The sequence below is a fragment of the Rhinolophus sinicus genome, chromosome 14 (assembly GCF_057876585.1).
Source record: "Rhinolophus sinicus isolate RSI-liver-muscle chromosome 14, RSI-T2T, whole genome shotgun sequence".
In the NCBI taxonomy this organism is placed as follows: Eukaryota; Metazoa; Chordata; class Mammalia; order Chiroptera; family Rhinolophidae; genus Rhinolophus; species Rhinolophus sinicus.
In genome coordinates this window covers 117,710,598-117,733,809 of record NC_142514.1, presented here as the reverse complement: position 1 = coordinate 117,733,809, position 23,212 = coordinate 117,710,598, and the positions used below count along the sequence as shown (strand labels likewise).

Sequence of the window (23,212 nt, the reverse complement as noted above, 5' to 3'; positions counted from 1 at the left end):
AGTGGAAGAGATGTTAAGGTCTGTAATTTTAATGTCTGGCTCTTCTTCCTATATAAAGAATGAAGTTTGCTTCATAAAAATTAACAGGGAAAATGCAAGCCTTCTCACTAATCCACCGTCTGGGATTTGGAGACAGGCAGACCTGGGTTTGAAACTAGGCACACCCACTTTACTAGCTGTATGACTTGGGGCAAATGACTTAATCCCTTAAAGCCTCAAAATCCTCATGTGTGAAATGAGGATAATAGCAGTAACCACTTTCAGGGTTGCTGTGAAGTTTATAAGAAATAAAAAATGCCAACTTCCTGGTAATTATTATGATTATTATTGTTTCCATTGTTTCATAAACAATATTCAGGTGTTCTCAGTCCCTCATCCCAAAGTTATGCTAACAAATACAAAGGCATGTTAGGATTCCTGGGTAGCATTTGTACATACATTGAAAAACAAAACAATTATTCATTCTTGGGTTCTTTCAACAAATACCCTACACACCGGTTCTGTGATACCATACTCTTACTAAGACAGCTGTTTTGTAAAATGACATGTACTTGGAAACTAAGGTAAATATAGCATATTATTATCTATTAGCCAGCCATGCTTCTGGAGACTACATGTAATGCTAGGTGTTTCCTGTTCTTCAGAATAATTGTCACTAATGTCACATTGACCACTGAGCTCTGTCACAGCTGATGTTGTGACAATTAGCAAGCATTTACACAGCACCTACTATGTGGGGCTATAAGGGACGTAAAAGTTAATCAGACCCTACTCTAGAGAAAAGGTGAAGACATAAATACAATTTCAAATGTGAATTAAAGACGTTTTTCTAAATATGTCAGATGCTACTGACTTTTATATTCATTGTTGTCATCATCAGTCCCTATGTATATAACTTAATATAGTGTTTGATAACCAGCTTTTATTGTTCTCTTCACATAGAAATTCTCAAGTCCCACTGAAGCTAGGAAGCTTGAGGAGCAGCAAGGAAGTAAACATGTATTTTCAGGGCTTGAGGCCTCTTATAATGCAAATTGCTGTATGTAACTTCCCTCCCTACCTGTTGACTAGCCTTTGATCTAAACTTCTGCCAGAATGAGATTTTCTCCATCTGTCTATTTTGAACTAGGACAGGAAATTCAAAGGTAAGAACACACACACACTCATGCACTTCAGTGCATTTATTTTTTTACGTATCTGCCTCTCTTGAGTAGATTCAAATATCCGTCAGAACAAGGACTGTATCTTACTTATCTTTGAGTTCACACATCCTAGCAGTGTGTGGCACATAGTAGGTAATCAAAAATTTTGTGGAATGATATAAAGAAAGGAACATAGCTGGGTACAACACATACCTGGATTTTAATTCTTGTCCTGCGATTTAATAACTATGTGATCTTAGAAAGGTTACTTTATTTTCTGGCCTTCTGCTAATTTCTTCTAATTGTGGGGAACATAAACACTGCTATATCTGAAAGTTAGAGTGTAAATCACTTAGAACAATTCATAAAGCTCAACGAAGGTCCGTTTCCTCCTTGCTCTTTGGTCTAGATCCCATCCCTGTGCTTCTGAGGCAGTGATTCCGCCTTGTAGCTTCTTACCTCTTGGCTACGAAGTGACACCCTTTGTCACCCTGCTAAGGTCTGATACAGTCACACTGCTTTTCTGCTAACAAAAACTACTTTTCAGCTCAGTCACTTTGCTAGAGGTTATTTCTCTTTCAGACAATGCCAGATGTGTTTGAACATTTGAACACCAGAACATAGCAACGGTTTAAAAACAGACACGGCAGGAGTTTCTGTGTCTCCCTCTTTCTTAAAACCAACAGCAGAGGCATCTGGAGAGCCATGTACAAGTTCAGGCACAGCCCCAGGAGGACAGGAAAGGTCTGGCAAAGCTCCAGAAAAGTTACTTATCCAGAATGACAGGGAAGAGGGCAAGCTCTGATGTCTAAAAGAGGTGATTTGGAGGTAACTAAGGAAAACATTGTTTGTTAACACAAACAATCTAAAACATAAATAGGTTCAAAAGGGGTTTAGAGACATGAGTCATAGGTACATATTGAGATCCTAAAAGGAAATTAGAAATTTGGGAGAAGACATTTGCTCTTAAAACTACCCTTGGTACCGATCTTCTTGTCTGTAAGATTATTCTGCCTTACCTGAGCTTAGTCTTGAGTCAAGGAGAGAAGCCAGGAGTTATGCTCTCTTCAGTATCAAAAACAGTGAAAGTTCTGGGCATTACGTTTTTCGTTTTGTTTTGTTTTTAATTGATTTGGTGTTTGCTGCAAAAATTAAGCTTAACCCAAGTTCAAGTTTAAGGTGGCTGAGGTTTCATGCTACCAAAGCAAAAAATTATTGATAAAAATTCAATATAAAAATTGAATTTGAATGGTTGAAAAACTTTTGAATCTGGTTTCTCCCCACTCTTTTTAAAGACCTGCATGCAATTCCTCAGGCCTATTGTTTTTCTTCTTGTTCCTATGGCTCCATCAAATTGTTACATTTCTCTGATGTTGTCTGATTGTTACCTCTGCATTCAGACCTGGTTATATGAGTAGTAAATGCAATTTGTTCAGTTTAGAAGATTCTAGGCACAAGACCAATTGCCTGAGGAACTCAGTAGCAACTCCTCCGGCCTTATTATGGAAGGGGAGAATTTGGGAGGAGCTTAGAAAAACTGTTAGAGCTTAAAAAGTTTTTGTGAAAGTTTTCATTTTCTGACTCATAAAACAGATTTGTTGCCTTCAAACAGAGATATGTGAAGATTTTCCAAGGGGCTATAGAACATTAATAGTTTTAAAGGAATCAGTTTCCAGATCCTCACCTTTCCTAAAACTGATTTCCTTGAAAATAGATTTTTAACCCTTTACAAAAGAATTCTCCCCTTCCCCCACTGATGTAGCAAACAATGAGGAGTCCTACCTTAACTATTAATCCAGGTACCATAGACCTTGAGGGGTTTCTGAATTCCCCTTCCCTAATACACATTTCTGTTGAAGATAAAGCTTAGTGATAAAAGTACAATATGCTGGTTCATGTTAGGATGTTCTGAATTTAGATGTATGGTGCTGGTGGTGACAGGAACAATGATAATTTTTGTCCTCATTAACGTACTCACCATTTCATTCTTCAAAAATTGTCAAAGAGTACATCACTCTTGAATGAGAGTCCAGTGAGAAGATGGCAAAGAAGGCATCAGTATCCAGGAATACTGAATGCAAAAATAATGTTTTTATGTTTTTAAATGTAAGTGGTTCTTTTAAACTATTCTTAATACTTATCTTTACGATGCATCATTAGCTAGAAAGAAAAGCAGCTCAAATGGGCAAGGCAGAAGAGATTAGTGAGGCTGAGTCTTTTTAATGTGACTTGAAATGGTTTCCAGAACTCAAAATTTTCATGGGACATTGGCTAAAATACATGGATTTCTTTCAGACTCAGTGTGAGTAATTCAGTAAGGTATTTATCAAATCATATCAAGATGTATTTATTCCACCTACTGTCATCCCTCTTTCATTTTTATTCCATATAATCTTTAATTATATGTATATATAATTAAAGCCCCCCAAAATATATACACATCTTAAGAGATTAACACTTTGGTCAATGTTGCTCAAGCAGCAGTTCACCGTAATCAGAAGTGTCTGGATGCTGATGGTAACCACTTTGAGCACCTCTTGTAATCGCAGAAGTCAAACATGACTTGTATTCATCTTTTGTTATTGCTATATATTAATATAGTTTTTTCCTTTCTTAAAATGTATATACACTTTTCTGGTGCCCTGCGTGTATGTGTGCATGTGTGTATACTGAAGTAACATACCAAGATACTTTTAGCAGGATATACCTTTTTCTTTTGTTAAATACATAGCAAAAACTGTGAACATGGTTGATCCAACTAAAAATTCATTTCCAGTATTGTGTCATATATTCAAAATTAATTTTTCAAAATTTGTATTTATTTTTTATTTTGAACAACGGTGTTCAATGTATGTAGTTTTATTCAATGCACAAATAATAGATGTAATAGTAACTCCAGAATATTTTTAATATCCAGAGCCTTATAACCACAGGAAATAAAAAATTCTAAAATTTCATGTATATATTTCATATATACATATGTAAGTATATACATATATAAAATTTCACATACATATAGTAATTATGAGAGACTTTACAAAAAAACTATTATATTAGGAATCACATTTGTGGAGGAAATTAGACTGGAAATACAAGCTCAAGGAGAAGAAGGAAAGATGTAGCTATTCTGAATGTTAAGGAAGAAGTCATTCACTTATTTTTAAACTAGGTGATGACGGGCATCAAATCATTGTAGCAGTGAGAAGCTCCCAGATACACTTGAAGGAGCAATTTCAGAGTTCTATGTTTCAATGTCAGTATTTACACTATGCAGCTAGTGTGTATGTATGTGTTTCTAAAGTCTAACTGTGACTGCCTTCAGCTTGTTCATCTTTCTGACATCAACAGCATCTATCACCATGCTCTGAATACAGAAACAGAGTTTTAGAGGAGAAAGAACATGGGTGTTAGAGTACAGCATACCTGGATTCTGATCCCAGCTCTGTCATTTACCAGTTGTTGATCTTGGGCCTTACTTAACCTTTTTATACCTCCATTTCTCCATCTGAAAAGGAACTAATATCTTCTCAAGGTTGTGACAGAGATTAGACATAATAAATATAAAATGTCTAGTACATAGTAGAATACTCTAAATGGTAGCGATCACCACTTGTACTACATATAATAATAACCGAGTTTGTTGAAAAACCATAACATTACCTACTGTCCACCATAACTAGCACAATGCTGAGCACACAGTGGAAGCTTGTAAATAGACCTTGACTTCCTCTTGTAGAGGGTGAAGTCCTTATTGTTAAAGACCTACCTTGAATTCTTTCTCAATGTTGGCCAGCACTGCCAGCTCATTGCTAAGTTCTAAAGCTGTCATGACTGGATCTTCACTTGACAATGACAGGTAAGCTGGACTTGCCAGGCCTTTATAAGCATTAATCCTAGACCTGGAGTGGCTAAAGGAGTCATGCTTCTGTTTCTGGTTGCATTTGCTGCACTTGCAGAAATAATCATGAGGCCGTTCAATCCGAGCACCCTTCCGCAAGAGGGTGTGTACAATTTCATATTCCTGGCACTGGGCAGCCAGAATGATTGGAGTCACATCATGGGAGAACCGTGTCCCATCTTCGTCATAGGCATAAAAATCATCTTGCTGGAGTTCAGACTGGCTGGGGCTGGTTGCTAACCTCTTTCCTTCAGCAAAAGCTGGATGACTAAGAATGGCTTCTACAATCCGAACATAACCCTTACTAATAGCTAGAAGCAAGGCATCCCCAACACGTGAGAGATTTTCTTTCTTGAGTAGAAGTTCTGTAATTTCCAGATGCTCATTGGCCACTGCCAACTGCAGGGCATTCTGGCCCATGTAATCCACACAGTTAACATTGAGTGAGAGACATTCTTCTAACATCTTCCTCACCACTGGGATGTTGCCATATTCAGCTGCATCTAAAAAGCGTTCCTCTTCAAAAGACAGGCTTGTTGAATGATCATTAAACATATATGCTGGTCCTCGGTTAGCTAACCTTCTCCCCTTCTCCCGGAGAACTGTCTGCCGCCGGTGAGCCATTCTATTGTCGGTGCTTCGGCTGTAATAAAATAGAAAGATTGTGAACAAATCATATTAAGAGCATTTTAGTGTGCCAAATGACTTGCCATCTAATGCAATCCTCCAGCATATTAGATGGTGTCTCATGGTCTCTAGACCAACTGTAATGTAAAATGAAGATGCATTTATTTGTTAATGAATTCCAAGAACTTCTCCTTTAAGAAAGCAAGCACTTTGCATATGCTAACATTCCAATTTGGGGTGGAGACTCTTGCAATTCCCATCATCTCTCTGTGGCAATCACATAGAGACTAACTTGTGTTTTACAATTATAGATACTATAGACATAAGAAAGACCAATAATCAGTCACCATTACGATATAGAGTATGAAGATATTTTTTAAAAAGTAGAAAAATAGCAAATCCATTCAAGTCAACACATATTTATTGAGGGTCTCCTACGCCAGGCCCAGACATTGTGCAAGGCCCAGAAAAACCAATGGTGAAAAAAAACAGAAACTTTTGTGCCCTTATAATTCTTGTAGTCTAAAGAGAAACTGGGCAATGAGCATATTACCTTGTTGTCAGCTGTTTAATTGTCATGATAAACCAATGACTTGCCAGGATCATCTAACCTAGCTTTTAGGAGAAAGTGACATGCTAAAAATGGAAGGATGAGTAGGAGTCAGGTGAGAGTGTGTATAGGAGGGTGGTACATGGGTCAGGTGCAGGTGGAGAGCTTTCTCCAGCAGAGGGATCAACTAGATGCTACAGCATAGGTTTCATTAACAGGGACCATTAATGCTTGGACTCTGCTAGGTGTTGTTCTAAAAATTATTAGAAACTTGAGGAAACTGTGATCAAGGTGCTAGGTGGGAAGGAATTCTTCTGTGATGAAGACAGTTTTAAAAGAGGTGGCCTGCCTTCAATGTGGGCCTTCAGTCTGTGATAATAAGTGACTGCTCCTCTGATCAAAATGCTACAATGGCGATTTTTTTTTTTCCTTACTGAGTCATAACTTTATGTCTTAAGGTCTTTTTGAGCTTGAAAGGCTCAAGCGTTCTCATTACCACTAACTGAAAACCCAAAGAGAACAAGTTCCTACAGAACAGGGAAGGGCCAGGTTATGGGGGAGTCTGAAGAGAGGGAAAAAGTTGTGATTGATTATTGATGTAATAGATGCTTCCTGTCTTTATAAATGTTCTAAGAGCCCTCCTTCTTTAAAGACAATCACATACTTCCCAGCATTAAGAAAATTTAAATAAATCCAAAGACCCCATAAACCATCTTCACCTCCAATGTGTCCAGGCCTAGATAACTTAAATCTCTTTCTCTCCTAACACAGATCCCTCTTGATACCAAATCTCCAGGCAATGTTGTCTGTGGTAGTGTTGATGCCCTAATAAGTTAGCAACTCAGAAATAGATTATGGTTCTCAAAGTAGCTTGAAGGGTGTGCTGCCATATTCACAAATATTTGTCACAGATTTTCATTCAACAGTGAATCTTTGAGCTATCCAAGGCCTCTTCAAAACCAACCGGGCTGATGTTTTATTAAAGAGACAACCTTGTAAATGATGGAAAGGGCCAATAGCCAGACATACATTATAAAATTAATAGTTTCCAACATGCATCTTTAGATAATGTACATGTAACTTTTATTAAGTAATAAAGGAGTGATTTCTACAACTGTTTTGTTTTCAAAAACTATTGTTTTGTTTTCAATTCCATTTTTAATTTTATTCAAGTTACACATGTACATATTTTAAGGACGCTGTAAGCTTGATACAAAAAACAGCAGTCCCTTGTTCTTCATTTTCTCTACTTCTGGATCCCCAGAGGCAATACATGTCAACTGTTTTATCTGATTATTTGATAAGTTAAATCCTTATATCCATATGACTTGGTAATGTTGCTATTTCTTGATTTTCGAGGTTTAGCATTATCTATGGGCTTCCCATTAAAAAAGTTCAGGATTTAACTCACTCTCAAAATTTCCTACCATACCTTCACACCTTTCTCACATATACACCCACATAGACACACACAAACAAGCTTCATGGTCCCTTATTATTCCAAGATAGTTATATCATAACCTTTGTTAGATACTATTTACATTATAACAATGCAAATGCTAGGCATAGCTATGACAAGCAATATACTGTGGTGTCTTTTCTGGTGCAGCTGCCCTATGTCCTGAAACCCAGCAGTTAAAAATTCTCTTTCTTCAATTGAATTCTCATAATTCAATACTATGAATTAAGTATTCATATGCTTAATGTCCTAGGTACTTATGACTAATTCAGCAAAATTCTCTTCTTCAATGTAAATCTTATTTTAATACATTCAACACACTTTGTGTGCGTATGTGTGTTTTCAATTTTAACTTCTGGAGGAATCTCTTCTGTAGCCTTCTGATTTGCTAATCTGGACTGGTTGCTGTGTAAATGTGAAAAATGTATGTTGTTCTTGAATCTTCCTTTTAGCATCATCCCCAAGATTCTCTTTTGTGTTGGGTTTCTTGTTTTCTGTATTGCAGATCCTTCTCTATCTTAGTTTACTCCCTTGTTTAGTACAGCACCTCCTCCAGTAGCTGACTGAGAAAGCATACAGGGGCGGTAAATTTCTTGAAATATTGCATGTCCAGAAATGACTCTCTACTATCACCAACCTTAACTGGTAATTTGGCTGGGTAGAGAATTCTAGGTTGATACTAATTTTGAAAGTCTTGTTCTGTTAGATTCTAGTTTTTGTAGTTGCTATTAAGAAATATGGTTCTGGATATTCTCTTGGTGTCTGGTAACCTAAAATTTCATGATTTTTTTATTGGCGGGAATTTCTTTTCCTCCATAGTTCTGAGCACTCAGTAAACCTTTTAATCTGGAAAAGTGTGTCCTTCTTTTCTGAAAAAAACATTTTTGACTTATTAATATTTTCCGATAATTTTGTTTGCCGCTTTCAATGCTGTTTCTGGAACTCCTTTTTGGATGTTGGACATTCTGGAATTATACTTTAACTTTCTTATCTTTTCTTTCCCATTTTTCCAAATGTTTATTGTTTTGCATTATACTGTGGAGCACTGCTTTAATTTTATGCTCCAATGTATCTTTTGAAATTTTTCTCTGCTGTTATGTTTTTAATTTTTAATAACATCTTTTTGTTCTTCAACTGTTTCTTTTTATAACACCTTTTCAGCTTTCAAAGACACACTATCTTCTCTTATCTAATTCTGGAGATGCTGGTGATAAAGACCACATAGAACAGAGCACTTCAGAAAATTTACGCCTAAGTTACTTTTTGATGTTTGTTTGCTTTGCTCTCTATATCTTATATTAGAGTTTTTCCTCAAATAGCTAGTGATCCTTGGTGGATATTCTTTTCCATTTAAAAAAATAATTATTAATTCTAATGTTTTTTTCAAAGAGAGTGCAATTTTCCCTCAGAATTAGCCAGACACTAATACTGATTTGGACAAAAGATGATTCTTGGGGGTGAGTTTCTAGAAGAGCAGAATTATTTCTGAGTTAACAGGATGGATGAGGTAGAAGAAACAAGAGGTCACCAAAGACTTGCTATATGAGCAACCATATATCATCTTCCATCTGAAATTCTGCTCTCACTTCTTTCCTCTCTGGCACTTTTCCGGTCTAGTGACTCTTTAGCCTTTACCTCCTCTCTTGTTTTTTGTAAATATTGCATTTTATAGTTTCTGTGTAGACAAGAGGAAGTTCAATGATTAGGGGGAAGGGAGGTATCTGCTGAACATGGATAATGCTTTGCAAAAGAAAAAAAATGTAAAATTAAGGGAGAAAAGAGCTATGATCATGGGATTTATAAAAGTGAAATACAAGTACTAAGAGTGAGAACTTGCAAGAAAATTTCTACTGTAACTGAAAAAAACAAAAAAAAATAGTACCAAGTACTAAAAGACCAGAACCAAGCCTGTTTTGGGCTCTTTGTATTCCTAAGAATGGGAGAAATAATTATTCCAGCCTGTCACAGGATTATTTCCAGAGTCAATTAAAATTATGAATGTGAAAAGTGAAATTTGGATTTCATTGTTTTTTTATAGTTACAGGAATGTGCACTCACATGAACAAGAAGGACACTGATTTTATCATTTTTTCAGCTGTTATTCAATTAAAAGACCCATGAAAAGGCAAGGACGGCAATGGTAATTGTTGTAAATGGTTTTTGTCTCTTTACAGAAAGAACAAATATAATCAGTAGCTTTACTCATACCTCAATTTTTAATCTGGTTTCCAAATTTTATTTTTTCACATAACACCTCTAAATTATTTATACTAAGGTAGAATAATAAGCCTGAGTTGTGACATCTTTAATTCTAAAATTTTAAAATAATGATTTATAATTTAAATCGCTGTTTATTTGAGTAATAGCAAGTTCTACTTTAGCAAATCACTACTGTTAATAATATGTCTTATTCCCTTCTAAACTATCATGGCTTTCATACCTATAACTTCCATCCTTTTGAAAGAACAACAAAAATATTTCCATAGAAAATGTTTTCTTCAGTTTTAAAGCATCTCCTGTCTCTGTCATTGGGATCATAAATATTAATCAGATATGCAGTTATATCATGATTTTTTTAAAGGCCTGGATTATCATCTCTTTAGCACTCCATCAACACAAAAGTCAGATACAGAATGTTTATAGAGGTTATTTACAATTGCTCCAGAAAGATAACTATTGCTTGCACAATGAAGGCAGTACCCCTTGCCAGGATAGTGAGAGAAAGGGAAAGTTGTTTTTATGTTGACAGAACAAAATGTGTACTTTGTTGTTTCCGTATCTTCCCTAACTGCAGTCTAAAGCAACAAAAGTCTCCATACCTACTATTTTTTCACAAGTGCTATTGCTTAATCCCTGACTTTCAGAGGCAAAAGTAAAAGGTGTACAACAACTTTTTAACTAACAAACATTTGTAGCCTTTTAAGAAAGATACTACATATTGCTAGGTTAGATTACCTCCCTGAGAATGGATTTCATAACACTATATTGTAGAATTCTACATTAATTATATGTGTAACCTAGAAAAATCATCTACTAGAAAGACGAACAGCCCAAAGAACTATGTCAACAAAAGAAATATTTTCATTCCACCTAAAGGGAACACATTTTGCAAAGGTGGTTCTTCTATGGAAAATATTTATTAAGAACTTTTCTTCATCCATTTAGCCATATTTAGCATGGTTAAATATTTAGTTATGTACATTTTATGTCTGTATTTTTAAAATTTGTTAAATCACAATATATAAATACCAGTTCTAGGACAGAGCGTAAAAATAGCCTCCATTGGTATTCAAATATTTATTATTAGGTCATGAAAATCAACAGTTTTTACATACCTCATTTTCCTGATTCTTTTTGCTGGCGGAATAGTGCCTGTTGCCCCAGATAGTGAGAGATGAAATAATTCATCTCTGTTGAAAATGCCAGCAACACAAATTAGTTTCTGAGTCAAATGGACTGTGTACTTGAGTCCAGAGCCTGTGCAGTAATTTCCCCTACTTCCTGTTCAAACATGATGCACTTTTATCAAATGAAACTGTTCCTATATAAACTAAGCTCCATATTGAGTATCTAGCTTAACTTTTGCTTTTTGATTCAAAATCCTTGAAAATATTTGAATTCTAACACAATTCTACTAAAGCAAAAGCATTAGAAATGTAAATAACATGTAACTATTCCTGGCAGCATGGAAGAGTCAGAAGAGTAGACTTTTAGATTCACCCTAGGAAGGCGAAAACAAAGGAAATTCCAGAATATGTATTTTATCACATGAAGTTATCCATGGAAAAAATTAGACTTGGGTATTTAGAGATTAACAATCAACACAACTAGCAATTTTGTTGACTACTTTAGGATGAATAATAAAACTAGTTTGATTCTGATTTTATTAAAATGAGAGTGTTATTACTCTGTCTACTTCATCCATGATTACCCTGCCCTTCCTCCAGGGTTGAGGGAGCAGTAAACAATTAAAGTGGTCTCCCTTCATCCCATGAGAACAAGGACTTTTTTGCCTTAGTGACCACTGAATCCCAAGTGCTCAGCAGACAGGCACATTGTAAGCACTATGTACATAACTGTCAAATGCATGAATCCCTCTCGCCAAAGGAATAAAGTTCAAAGCCTGTTTGTTCCCCATTAAGCTGATAGCAAATCACTATGAGGTACAATCCTACAAACAGAAAAGAAACACAACATAAAGGTTGAACCACAGTGTGTCCCAGTGTATATAAGATATTTTATATTCTTTTCAAATAAGCAACAAGCTCAGTAGGGAACAAAGAAAGTTGAAAGGCATCTTTTTTTTTTTTTTTAATTTTATTAGTTTCAGGTGCACAAGACAAAGTAATACTTAGATGTTTATCACTTATATCCCTCACACTGTGTGAACCCCCCCCATCCACTATCCCTCTGACATCGCACACAGCCATTACATTTCCACTGTCTCTATTCCTAATGCTGTACTCCGCTTCCTGTAACCATATACATACATATATATATATATATATATATATACATATATATGTGTGTGTGTATATATATATATATATATAATTATACTTGGCATTCATTATTGTTCAGCTTCAGGTGTACAGTTCAGAGATCAGGCATCTACATCATCCCTGAGGTGGTCTCCCAACTGGGACACATGTCCATCGGATACCCTACAAAATCTTTACATTATTGATTACGTTCCCCAAATTAATTTTCAAAACCCCGTGGCCATCGTGTGGTTACCGACTATTTTCTAAACCCTTCACCTTCCCCTTTACCCCCACCTCCACTACCATCTTTTTTAAGGACACCCTTGTGACTTGTCTTTGATCCAGAAATGGAGATTTTCTTGTCCTTAAAGGCAGAACTAATATTCTCTCATCTCTCCTGCTCTCTGTGCCCACCCTTGACATTGCATGTAGAGAGAGCATAACTACCCATTTTCATAATCCCTTACCAAATCCCCTTAACCTCCAGATAGTTTATTTTGATTCAATCAGTTCTGATTTTCCCCATGGACTCCTCTCATTTCATCAAAATACTAACTTTCCTTTTGATCAGTCACACGACACCATACCACTGCCTTATTACTTCTCAAGCAAAATGATAGTAGCCTGAACTGCTTGTCACTTTTAGTTGGGAACCAGCAAAAGTGTGAGTGAAAAATGTCTTGTGTGTGTTACATATTTTTTGCTTATTTTTATCACCAATTTTTGTATAGATTAGAAACCTAACTATGTGAAAGAATAAAAACATGAGTAAATAATGGAACAGTTATAGAAACTTAACTTTTTTAATAAAGCAATTAAGTTTGAAATATCATTGTTTCTTTTCAGCCTACTGTTTGTGGTTTAATTTATTTCATGTGTGATGTCTTCCCTGTTTGAAATGTTCTTCAGGAGATCTCTGGGTGCATGCATTTATTTTGATCTATTTAGATAGTGTACTCTTGGAAATATTAAAAACTTTATGTGTAATACAAGCAAAATATATCCCAATTATCACGTTAAAACCGAGGTTTAAACTCTGTTTCCATTACCAATAGCCACCACATTACACAAGCACATTTCCCCACTCTGCAAATAACTTCTGTGTAAGACAGATTCCAGGAAAGAAAAAGACAGCATATTTAAATTGGGCAATCTGAGGAGTTTAATGAAGAAACTCTAGGAATACGTGAGTAGGAGTGAGGGAAATCCAACATGGCACCCTGGGGTACCCAGTTCTAAGAGAGTATAGTCTTAGGCCTGAAGGGGCATAAGGCGGGAGCAGTTACCAGAATTTAAACCAGGGAGGTAACTGTAAGGCAAGGGCCACTTGACAGAGTTTCTGGTAGAGATTAACAACCAACCCTCAAAGAGAGAGCCTGGGAAATTCATGCCCCAACCTCACTCTCCTGCCCTCTGCTATCTCATAGTGGCCTCCCATGGGCTGCACCAACTGAAAGCCTGGGAACAAAGGATACCATCGATCAATCCACACAGGTCTGCACTGATGCCATCTGTCCAGGCAGAGGACAATGTGCAAATGGTGGAGAGTGGCCAGGAGAGCCAAGACAACAACAGCCAGCACACACTTATAAGTGAATTTGACTGCTATGATTAATCAAATGATAAGTGTATAATTTTTTATTATGAGTCACTGATATATCATCAGTTCTCACCTTTCTGAGCTTATTTTTCCCTTCTATAAGCTATCAGGAAAAACACCCACATTCAATTTCAGGCAGTCCATTATCTTAAAAATTAAAAAATGAACCTTTAAGATTCATCCATCTGCATTTTAAGCTGATGCTCATATGAGACTTAGGATGAACAACTCTGATTCTGAGGGTGAAGAGGGTAATGTGATGTCACAGAAACACTCAGAATTGTTGAAATTGTGTGTACATCACAAGCCAAAGCTGCTGACTGCAGAGATGATGGTGCTAAAGAAATGGACTTCCACAATAGCTCTGGAACGTGCCCTCAACCATTACCACATGGGCCAACTGTTCACAATGCAGGTGTAAGTCTATGTGAGTCGGGCATGTCTAAAGAGGGCAATGTAGAGAAATGGAAGTTTGGACAATGCTGTACATAGTTTAATTTATTTAGAAATAAAAATTGTGGATGTCTTTCTTTGCTGATGTGGTATGATTTTTATATAACACTATCAAACCTCACATCCACCATCAGGATCTTAACAGTTCATTCATTCATTAGTTCAAATATTTACAGTTCCAGGCACTGTGCTAGGTACATGGGGAATACAGCAGGAAAAAAACACTTAAGCATGGCAGAAAAAAAAGAGAAGTAAATAAAAGATTACAGGGCAATCTTTTATCAACGGGAAGATGGGATGTACTATGTAAATGACAGTCTATGGGTCAGGGAAAGCCTTCTGAAGAGATATCTCTTATTCTAAGAATGAGGAAAGGCTAGAAGAGAGGAGAGAAAAGAAGAAGCCCTATAGGCAGAGAGAACCACATTTACTATGTAAATCAATAACCCAGAGAAAACAGAAAGATGTCCATTGTAGCTGGGATGCACAAGAGTTCCCTCCCTCAAGGCACTTCTGATTCCTGGCTCAGTTTAAATGCAGGTAGAAGGCTAGGGTCTGGGTTCCATTGCTGTTCTCAGTTCAGCACTTAGGACTACACCCTAGAGCTGAAATATGAAAATTTAGGTAACTCCCAAAGAGCTAAGGATTCCAATTTAGGAGATTCAAGCTTCAGAACTCAAGTATTGAGTCCCCAGCTCAAGGAGTTTTGCTCTGAGCCATATGCAGCTTACATAATTCAAGGTCCCAAGTTTAGAAAAAATTAAGGATAAATTTAGGATTGCTGAGACCTGAGTACTTAGGGATCTGAACTTGAAGCAACTCTGGGGAGCCATGTGCAATATTGGAAAGAACATAACTTGGAAGAAAGCCAGGCTTTATCGGAAATCCTGATTTGCTGTTTACCAGCTATGTCATCTCCCTGAGCCTCAGACTCCCTAGCTATACAATGGGTGGTGAGGTGGGGGAAGGGATAGTAAGTTACTTTGCAGGGTTACTGTGAAATTCCTGATTGGTGAAATTCAGTTTAAGGTAATCCGATCCCTCATCTATTATGGATTTCATGCTCTTCTTAATCATGATTGCTTAATGCTGACCAGGTTGAAAATGGTATGCTTAATAAACAAGATGAAAGCTAAGTAGCCATTAAACAGCTTCTCTTTCCCCAATGTCATCTCTTACATTTGTACAATGTGCCCCAAACAACAGATTGACCTTTCCTCTTTTCCTTTTCTTGCTCTGTACATAAACATGGCTAAAAAAGCATTTTCATTGCCTTAGTGTTTTTGTTTTTTGTTTTTAATCTTCAGCATATTCTGTGTTGCAGCCTTGTTTGCAGTATTCTTAAAACGTGTTCCATTCTTTTCTCTTCATCCCCATTTATGTATTTCCCTTACCCTTCTTGTATACATGGGCTCTTAAACCCTGAGCTCACCTTATATTCCAGTGCTGATTACAAGGAGAGGCACAAAATGTTTTATGAATCAATGTCATAATGGATGAATACTAGAAAGAAAAGGGTATGGATAAAAGAAATGAATAGAGATCATCTTGTTTTGTCCCATTTTTTAGGAGTCTCCAAAACTCTTTTATTCCATATCAAGAACCTATTTTTTACTATACAGTTAGAATGTCATTTATCAATAACCAAATGTGTATCAACCATATTACACAAACTACCTCTGCCTTCAGAAAGTTAAATTTTGAAAAGTGTATCCTGTATTTATGAAGTCAACGTGACTCTTCCTAATGTTCCTGCATCATTCAGGCAGCTGAGGGGAAGGTAGACAGACCACTCTGAAGCTGTAACCACATTTGCTTCACTTCCCATAAAAATGACAGTCTATTCATTTAGTATTTCTCCTACCAGAGGATGTGATCTCATTAGTAACACACCAGTTTTTAGATCATAGATCTGTGGGAATAAGAGAATTTTATATTTGAATATGAATATGGTCACAAAACTAAGTCAACCAAGTTTTACATAGTAATATGATAAGATCTTCCAGTAATTCACACTGCCCTCTTTTAAATGGGCTGCTGCCTTTGAAACAAAGGCCAAAAGGTTAGAAAGCATCATAAATAGTAAATGTTGCCCAATGACTTTCAAAACTTATGTATATTTCATAATTTTGTCCTTTATATCATTCCTAGCATCATAATATCAGACATTTTCTAGCTACAATTTTTTTTCCTCCTGTAGGGCCCAAATTCATAAATTTCCATCAAACACCCCAGATTCACAGTCGATAAAAACACAGATGCTGAAGTAACCAGACATGTGTTCCAGTTCTGACCTGGCCATTTGTTGATTCTCTGGCTTCCTCCAAAATAAAGATTATAATGTTCCTATTTCACATTATGTGCATTTTACTTGAAAATATTACTTATAGCCCTGGCATAATACTAAGTGTTCTACAAGTCTTAACTCAATTAATCTTCTTAACAATTGAGGTAAAGATAATGTAAAGCATTTACTACTTGATAATAATAAGTGTTCAATAAGTAGTCTTAATTGTTACTATTCTACTATATTTTAAAGTAATTTTACTTGCCATATTTATCCTCTCTCAGTAAAAATGAAATATGGCAATTTGGTTGTTTGATTTTGTGCAAACTAATTTGTGTCAAGTAAATTGTAAGTTTACTATATACATACACTTACTTTTCCAGCTTTATAAATAAAACTACTGGATAAACTCTTATGAACATATATTAACTTAATTTGACTAGAATTGGGAGAATGGGAACTGATATTTACTATATGTTTACTTTGTGCCAGTCTCTTATCAATGTTATTTCATTTAATTTTACTGTAGCTGGTAAGGTTGTTGCTTCAACTTCACACATGAAGAAATGTTTCAGGATTGACCCAAAATAGGGATGGTATACGAGAACATCAGGAAAAGTGTTATTTTTTAATACAGCTGAAAAGAGCTAAGATTGAATACCCTTAAAACAACAACAACAACAACAACAAAAACACCCTACAATGTCTAGGACTAGTCATGATATACAGAAAATGTTTTCTTAAGTTCATACTTACCACAAATGGTAAAGCAAGATTATAAATTTAGGTTTATAGATGTCATATTTCATTTTTTAAATCTTATTTTTATTATCAGAAAACATACATGAAGAGAGCCACATTTTAAGTTTAATAATAAAATCAATATAACTTGCCTCCCCTGCATCTAAAACCACGTTAGACCACTGATAACTTTGAAGACCTCCGTGTGCCAATTTTGAATTACTATCTCCCCCTCCACTTCAACAAGTGACCACCATACCACCTCGTTTTTGTTTTAAACATTCTCTTGACTTTATTTTTACAGCTTTTCTATCTTTGTATGTCCTAAAGAATATAGATTAGTTTGGAAAAAGTAAGTATTTAGTACAAACCCGGCATAATAAGGAAAGGGAAATATTGACACTGTTACCTTATTGGAGGAAAGCTCCAATCATATGATAGGCAAAGCAGAGTTTGGTTCACTGTTTCACTCCAGCTTCCCTGAGAGTTTGCAAAGGCCCCTGTGGGTTAGGTAGAGGCTGATCACGAGTGAGCGGCATCCTCTTCTGTCAGAATTGCAAAATTCAGATACCTTAGTGTATTGTTGGTTGTTTTGGTGGTGAGCGATGGTGTTGCTCCTTCAATATTTTGATTATCTACTGAATTCCAAGACAAAAGCTTTTTCCCTTTTGCCTCTTTTCTCTTTTACTACTTAACAAACAAAAGATGCTTTTCACTTCATTTTTGCCTTTCCCCTAGAAGGTACACATTTTGAAGAACTGTCTTTCAAACTGTGCCTACTTTTAAGTTATTTCCCTGAAAGTTCATGCCCTGATCTACAAGAACACCTTTTTTTTCAGACTTAGGGTAGGCGTAGTTTTTGTGACAGTAGTTTTAGATCAACCTGAGGCTATTCACTAGCTTTCTTCTTTTCTCTTCCCTGTAGATTTTCTTAGTACTCATTTGCTCCAAAGCAGGCCAGGGTGGAGGAGGTGTGGCAGGAGGATGAGAGAGTCCATATTAGGATTATCAAAGAGAAAAACCACAAACCCAAAATGGTGCCACTTGTGCTAAAGTCCATGATACCAAACCTAGATTTAATATCTGACCTACTTGCTGTTTCATCCTCTCCCATAATCTTAATCAACCAGTCTGGAATTTTGTGGTCAACATCATGAGGTAATCTGTCACATAGGTCTTCTCCATCCTCATTGAAAGAAGAGGCAATCTGCATAACAAAAACCCCTACAGTTCAATTCCCCCCCAAATATGTCCTACTCTAAAATAATCCTTTTTTTTCTTTTGTTAATACATCCCTTAGCCCATGCCTCTTCCTTATAAAAACCTTCCATTTTGTACAGCCCCTAGTAGTGCCCTTACAGTTGGGAGATGAGATGCTGCCTGATTCATGAATAATTTAATAAAGCCAATTAGATCTTCCAATTTACTTGGTTGAATTTTGTTCTTTTAAGGATTTTAGTAGGTGTTTTCTTTTTCTTCCTTCAGTTATTTTAAAGTTTGGTCATTCCCTGTCTTCAAGTTATGCCATAGACATGATTTCTATGAGGTTTTACTTACTCTTTCTTGTTCTGTATAGTTTCTAAGATATATTAGAAGATGAAACTAGGCAGTTCCCAGTGTCCTCAACTACCTGGAATTTTCTGTACTTTTGTCTTTCTCATAAAATATTTTAAATAAAACAGAGATTCCACTAAACTTTGAAGAGACTAACTCTGTGGTGAAACAAACTTTGATCTTCAGTGGAGAGTAAAAAAGCAAAAATTCTATATTTTCTCATAGAGTTAGACAGCATTTCACCTAATAGAGATTTATTGTTGGCTGAAATTAAATACAATGAATTGAGAAAGAATAAATCATTTCAGTGGTACTACATTTGAGATTTTAAAAAAGTATCCAATCATTACTCAAATATTCTGCTCTACTTGAAATCATTATTCAAGGCACTTGTAAGTGGAAAATAAAGTAGTTCAAAATTGTTCTAATGTTGCATAAAACATTAAGAATGGATATGGTATTCATAGCAATGCAGGCCTAACAAAACAAGAAAAATCTCAAATCAACAGTTTATCCTTACACCTAAGGGAACTGGAAAAAGTACAGCAAAATAAGCCAAAAGGGAGCACAAGGAAGGAGATAATAAAAATCAGAGCAGAAATAAATGAAATAGAGACCAAAAAAAAAAAAAAAAAAATACGAAAGATCAATGAAACCAAGAGCTGGTTTTTTGAGAATATAAACAAAATCGACAAACCTTTAGCTAGATTCATCAAAAAAGAGACAGGACCCAAATAAATAAAATCAGAAATGAAAGTGGAGAAGTGACAACAGACACCACAGAAATACAAAATAATTTAAGAAAATACTATGAGGAACTATACACCAATAAATTAGACAATTTGGAAGAAATGGATAATCTTCTAGAAGCATACAACCTTCCAAGGCTAACTCAAGAAGAAATGGAAAATCTGAATAGACTGATTACTACCAGTGAAATTGAATAAGTAATCAACAGGCTCCCAACAAACAAAAGCCCTGGACCAGATGGCTTTACAGGTGACTTTTACGAAGTGTTCAAAAAAGAATTATCACCTATTCTCCTCAAACTATTCCAACAAAGCCAGGAGGGAAGCCTCCCAAACTGTTTTTGTGAGACCACTATCACCCTGATTCCCAAATCAGACAAAGACATTACAAAAAAAGAAAACTACAGGCCAATATCCTTAATGAATATAAATGCAAAATCTTCAATAAAATATTAGCAAACAGAATTCAGCAAATATTAAGAAGATCATATACTACAATCAAGTGGGATTCATTCCTGGTATGCAAGGTTGGTTCACTATCCACAGATCAATTAATGTGATACACCACATTAAAAAAATGAAAATCATATGGTCATATCAATAGACGCAGAAAAAGCATTTGACAAAATCCAGCAGCTATTTATGATAAAAACTCTTAAAAACACGGGAATAGGTGGATCATATCTCAACATACTAATGGCCATATAATATAAACCCACAGCTAACATCATACTCAATGGGGAAAAGCTAAAACCATTCTCCTTAAGATCAGGAACAAGGCAAGGTTGCCCATTTTCTCCACTTTTATTCAACAGAGTTCTGGAAATTCTAGTTACAGCAATCAGACAAGAAAAAGCAATAAAAGGCATCCAAATTGGTAAGGAGGAAGTAAAATTGTCATTATATGCAGATGACATCATACTATATATAGAGAACCCCACAGACTCCACCAAAAAAACTGTTAGAACTGATACATGAATTTAGTAAAGTAGCAGGATAAAAAATTAATTGCTTTTGTATACACCAATAATAAACTATCAGAAGGAGAAATTAAGAAAACAGTCCCATTTACAATTGCTTCAAAAACTATAAATACTTAGGAATAAATTTAACCAAAGAAGTTAAAGACCTGTACTCAGAAATTTATAAGACACTGAAGAGAGAAATTAAAAAAGGTACAAATAAATGGAAACACATACCACACTCATGGATAGGAAGAATTAATATAGTTAAAATGTCCATACTGCCTAAGGCAATATACAGATTCAACGCAATTCCTTTCAAACTACCAAGGACATTTTTCACAGAAATAGAACATATAATCCTAAAATTTATATGGAACCATAAAAGATCCCAAATAGCCACAGCAATCTTGAGAAATAAGAACAAAGTGGGAGGTATCACGATATCTGACATCAAACCATAATACAAGGTTATAGTAATCAAAACATCATGGTATTAGCATAAAAACAGACACATAGATCAATGGAACAGAATAGAGAGTCCAGAAATAAATCCGTGCTTATATGGTCATTTAATCTATGACAATGGAAATAAGAATTTACATTGGCGTAAAAACAGTCTATTAAATAAATGGTACTGGGAAATCTGGGCAGACATATGCAAAAAAATGAAGCTGGACCACCTCGTTATACCATATGCAAGAATAAATTTAAATGGATTAAAGGTTTAAATGTAAGACCTGAAACCATAAAACTCCTAGAAGAAAATATAGGAAGTAAATTTGCAGATATTACCCTTAGTAATATTTTTACTGATATATCCTCTCAAGCAAGGGAAGTAAGAGAAAAAATAAATATATGGGAATACAACAAACTAAAAAGTTTTTTCACAGCAAAGGAAACCATCAATAAAACAAAAAGGCATCCTATTGAATGGAAGAAGATATTCGTTAATGATACATCAGATAAGGGGTTAATATCCAAAATTAATCCAAAAAAAAAAGAAAGAAAAAAAAACTCATTCAACTCAACACCAAAAAACCAAACAACCCAATTAAAAAATCAGCAGAGGACATGAAGAGACATTTTTCTAAAGAGGACATACAGATGGCAAACAGACATATGAAAAAATGCTCAACATCACTAGTCATTAGAGAAATGCAAATAAAAACCACAATGAGATACCACCTCACTCCATTCAGAATGGCTATCATCAATAAATCAACAAACAACAAGTGCTGGCAAGGATGTGGAGAAAAGGGAACCCTCGTGCACTGCTGGTGGGATTGCAGATTGGTGCAGCCACTAAGGAAATCAGTATGGCGATATCTCAAAAAAATGGAAATGGAACTACTTTATGACCCAGCAATTCTACTGTTAGGTATGTATCCAGAGAAACCCAAAACACTAATTCAAAAAAATTTATGCTCTCCTATGTTTATTGCAGTGCTATTCACAATGGCCAGGGCATGGAAACGACTGAAATGCCAATTGGTAGGTGACTGGATTAAGAAACTGTGGTACATTTATACAATGGTACGTTTATACTTGGCCATAAAGAAGAATGAAATCTTACCATTTGCAACGATATGGATGGACCTAGAGAACATTTTGCTAAGTGAAATAAGTCAGACAGAGAAAGACAAATACCATATAACCTCACTTATATGTGGAATCTAAAGTATATAATGAATGAACAAACTAATCAAAAACAGTCTCAGAGATATAGAGAAAAAACTGACCGTTGCTAGATGGGAGGGGGTGGAGATGAGGGAGAAGGTGAGGGGATTAGAAAGCACAATTGGTAACCACAAGATTGCCACGGGGATACAAAAGACAGTTTGGGGAATATAATCAATAATGTTGTAAAGATTTTGTAGGGTATCCAATGGACACTTGTCTTATTAAGGAGACCACTTCATGGATGATGTAGGTGCCTGACCACTGCAGTGTACACCTGAAGCTGAAGCTGAATAATAATGAATGTCAACTATGATTTTATATATATATATATATATATATATATATATATATATATATATATATATATATATAGTCATAGGATGTGGAGTACAGCATGAGGAATAGAGTCAGTGGAACTGTAACAGGTATATACGATGTCAGAGGGGTAGTAGATTGGGGAGGGGGGTTATCACTTTGTGAGGGGTATAAATGTCTAACTATTACATTGTTTTGTACACCTGAAACTAATAATAACAAAAAAGAATGGATATGGTGATTCCATATGAAATTTTCTGCCCTTCTTACATCAACATTTGATGAAATATTCTTTCTTTTACTCTTACTTCTCATCCCTGAATTCATTTGTGGTTTTAAAATTATAATGGCTGTTAATTTGAAAGATATCTCCCTAAAATGGACAGGCTTTGTCTTTGCCAAAGTCAATACACGATTACTCAATGACAGCCAACTGCCTGGATGTAACAAATTCATTAGTATTCCTCCAAATTAAAAGTAGCCTCTCCTTCATATTACTTTTTATCTTTACTTTTATAAATTTGGAATTGTAGGCCCATCATTGCCACTCAGGTAAACTTATTAACATATGGAGAGACAAGGGCTTCAACATGCCAGGCCTTTATTGTTCCTTATACCTGAATGTATTTATGTCAAAACATAATTCTACCATCAAACGTAATTCTACCATACTCCAAAAGCTTTTTTTTTTTTTTTTTTTTAAGCCTG

General features: G+C 35.5%; 1 protein-coding gene across 2 annotated transcripts in view; it reads right to left on the bottom strand.

Annotated features, from left to right (window-relative positions):
• TRPC6 (transient receptor potential cation channel subfamily C member 6) overlaps positions 1 to 23,212 on the bottom strand; it is a 115,566-nt gene that overhangs the window by 39,894 nt on the left and 52,460 nt on the right. For both annotated transcript variants that reach the window (XM_019714511.3, XM_019714510.3), the window contains exon 2: positions 4,909 to 5,683. In XM_019714511.3, the coding sequence (XP_019570070.2) occupies positions 4,909 to 5,683 (775 nt within the window). The remainder of the gene's footprint in view (positions 1 to 4,908; positions 5,684 to 23,212) is intronic.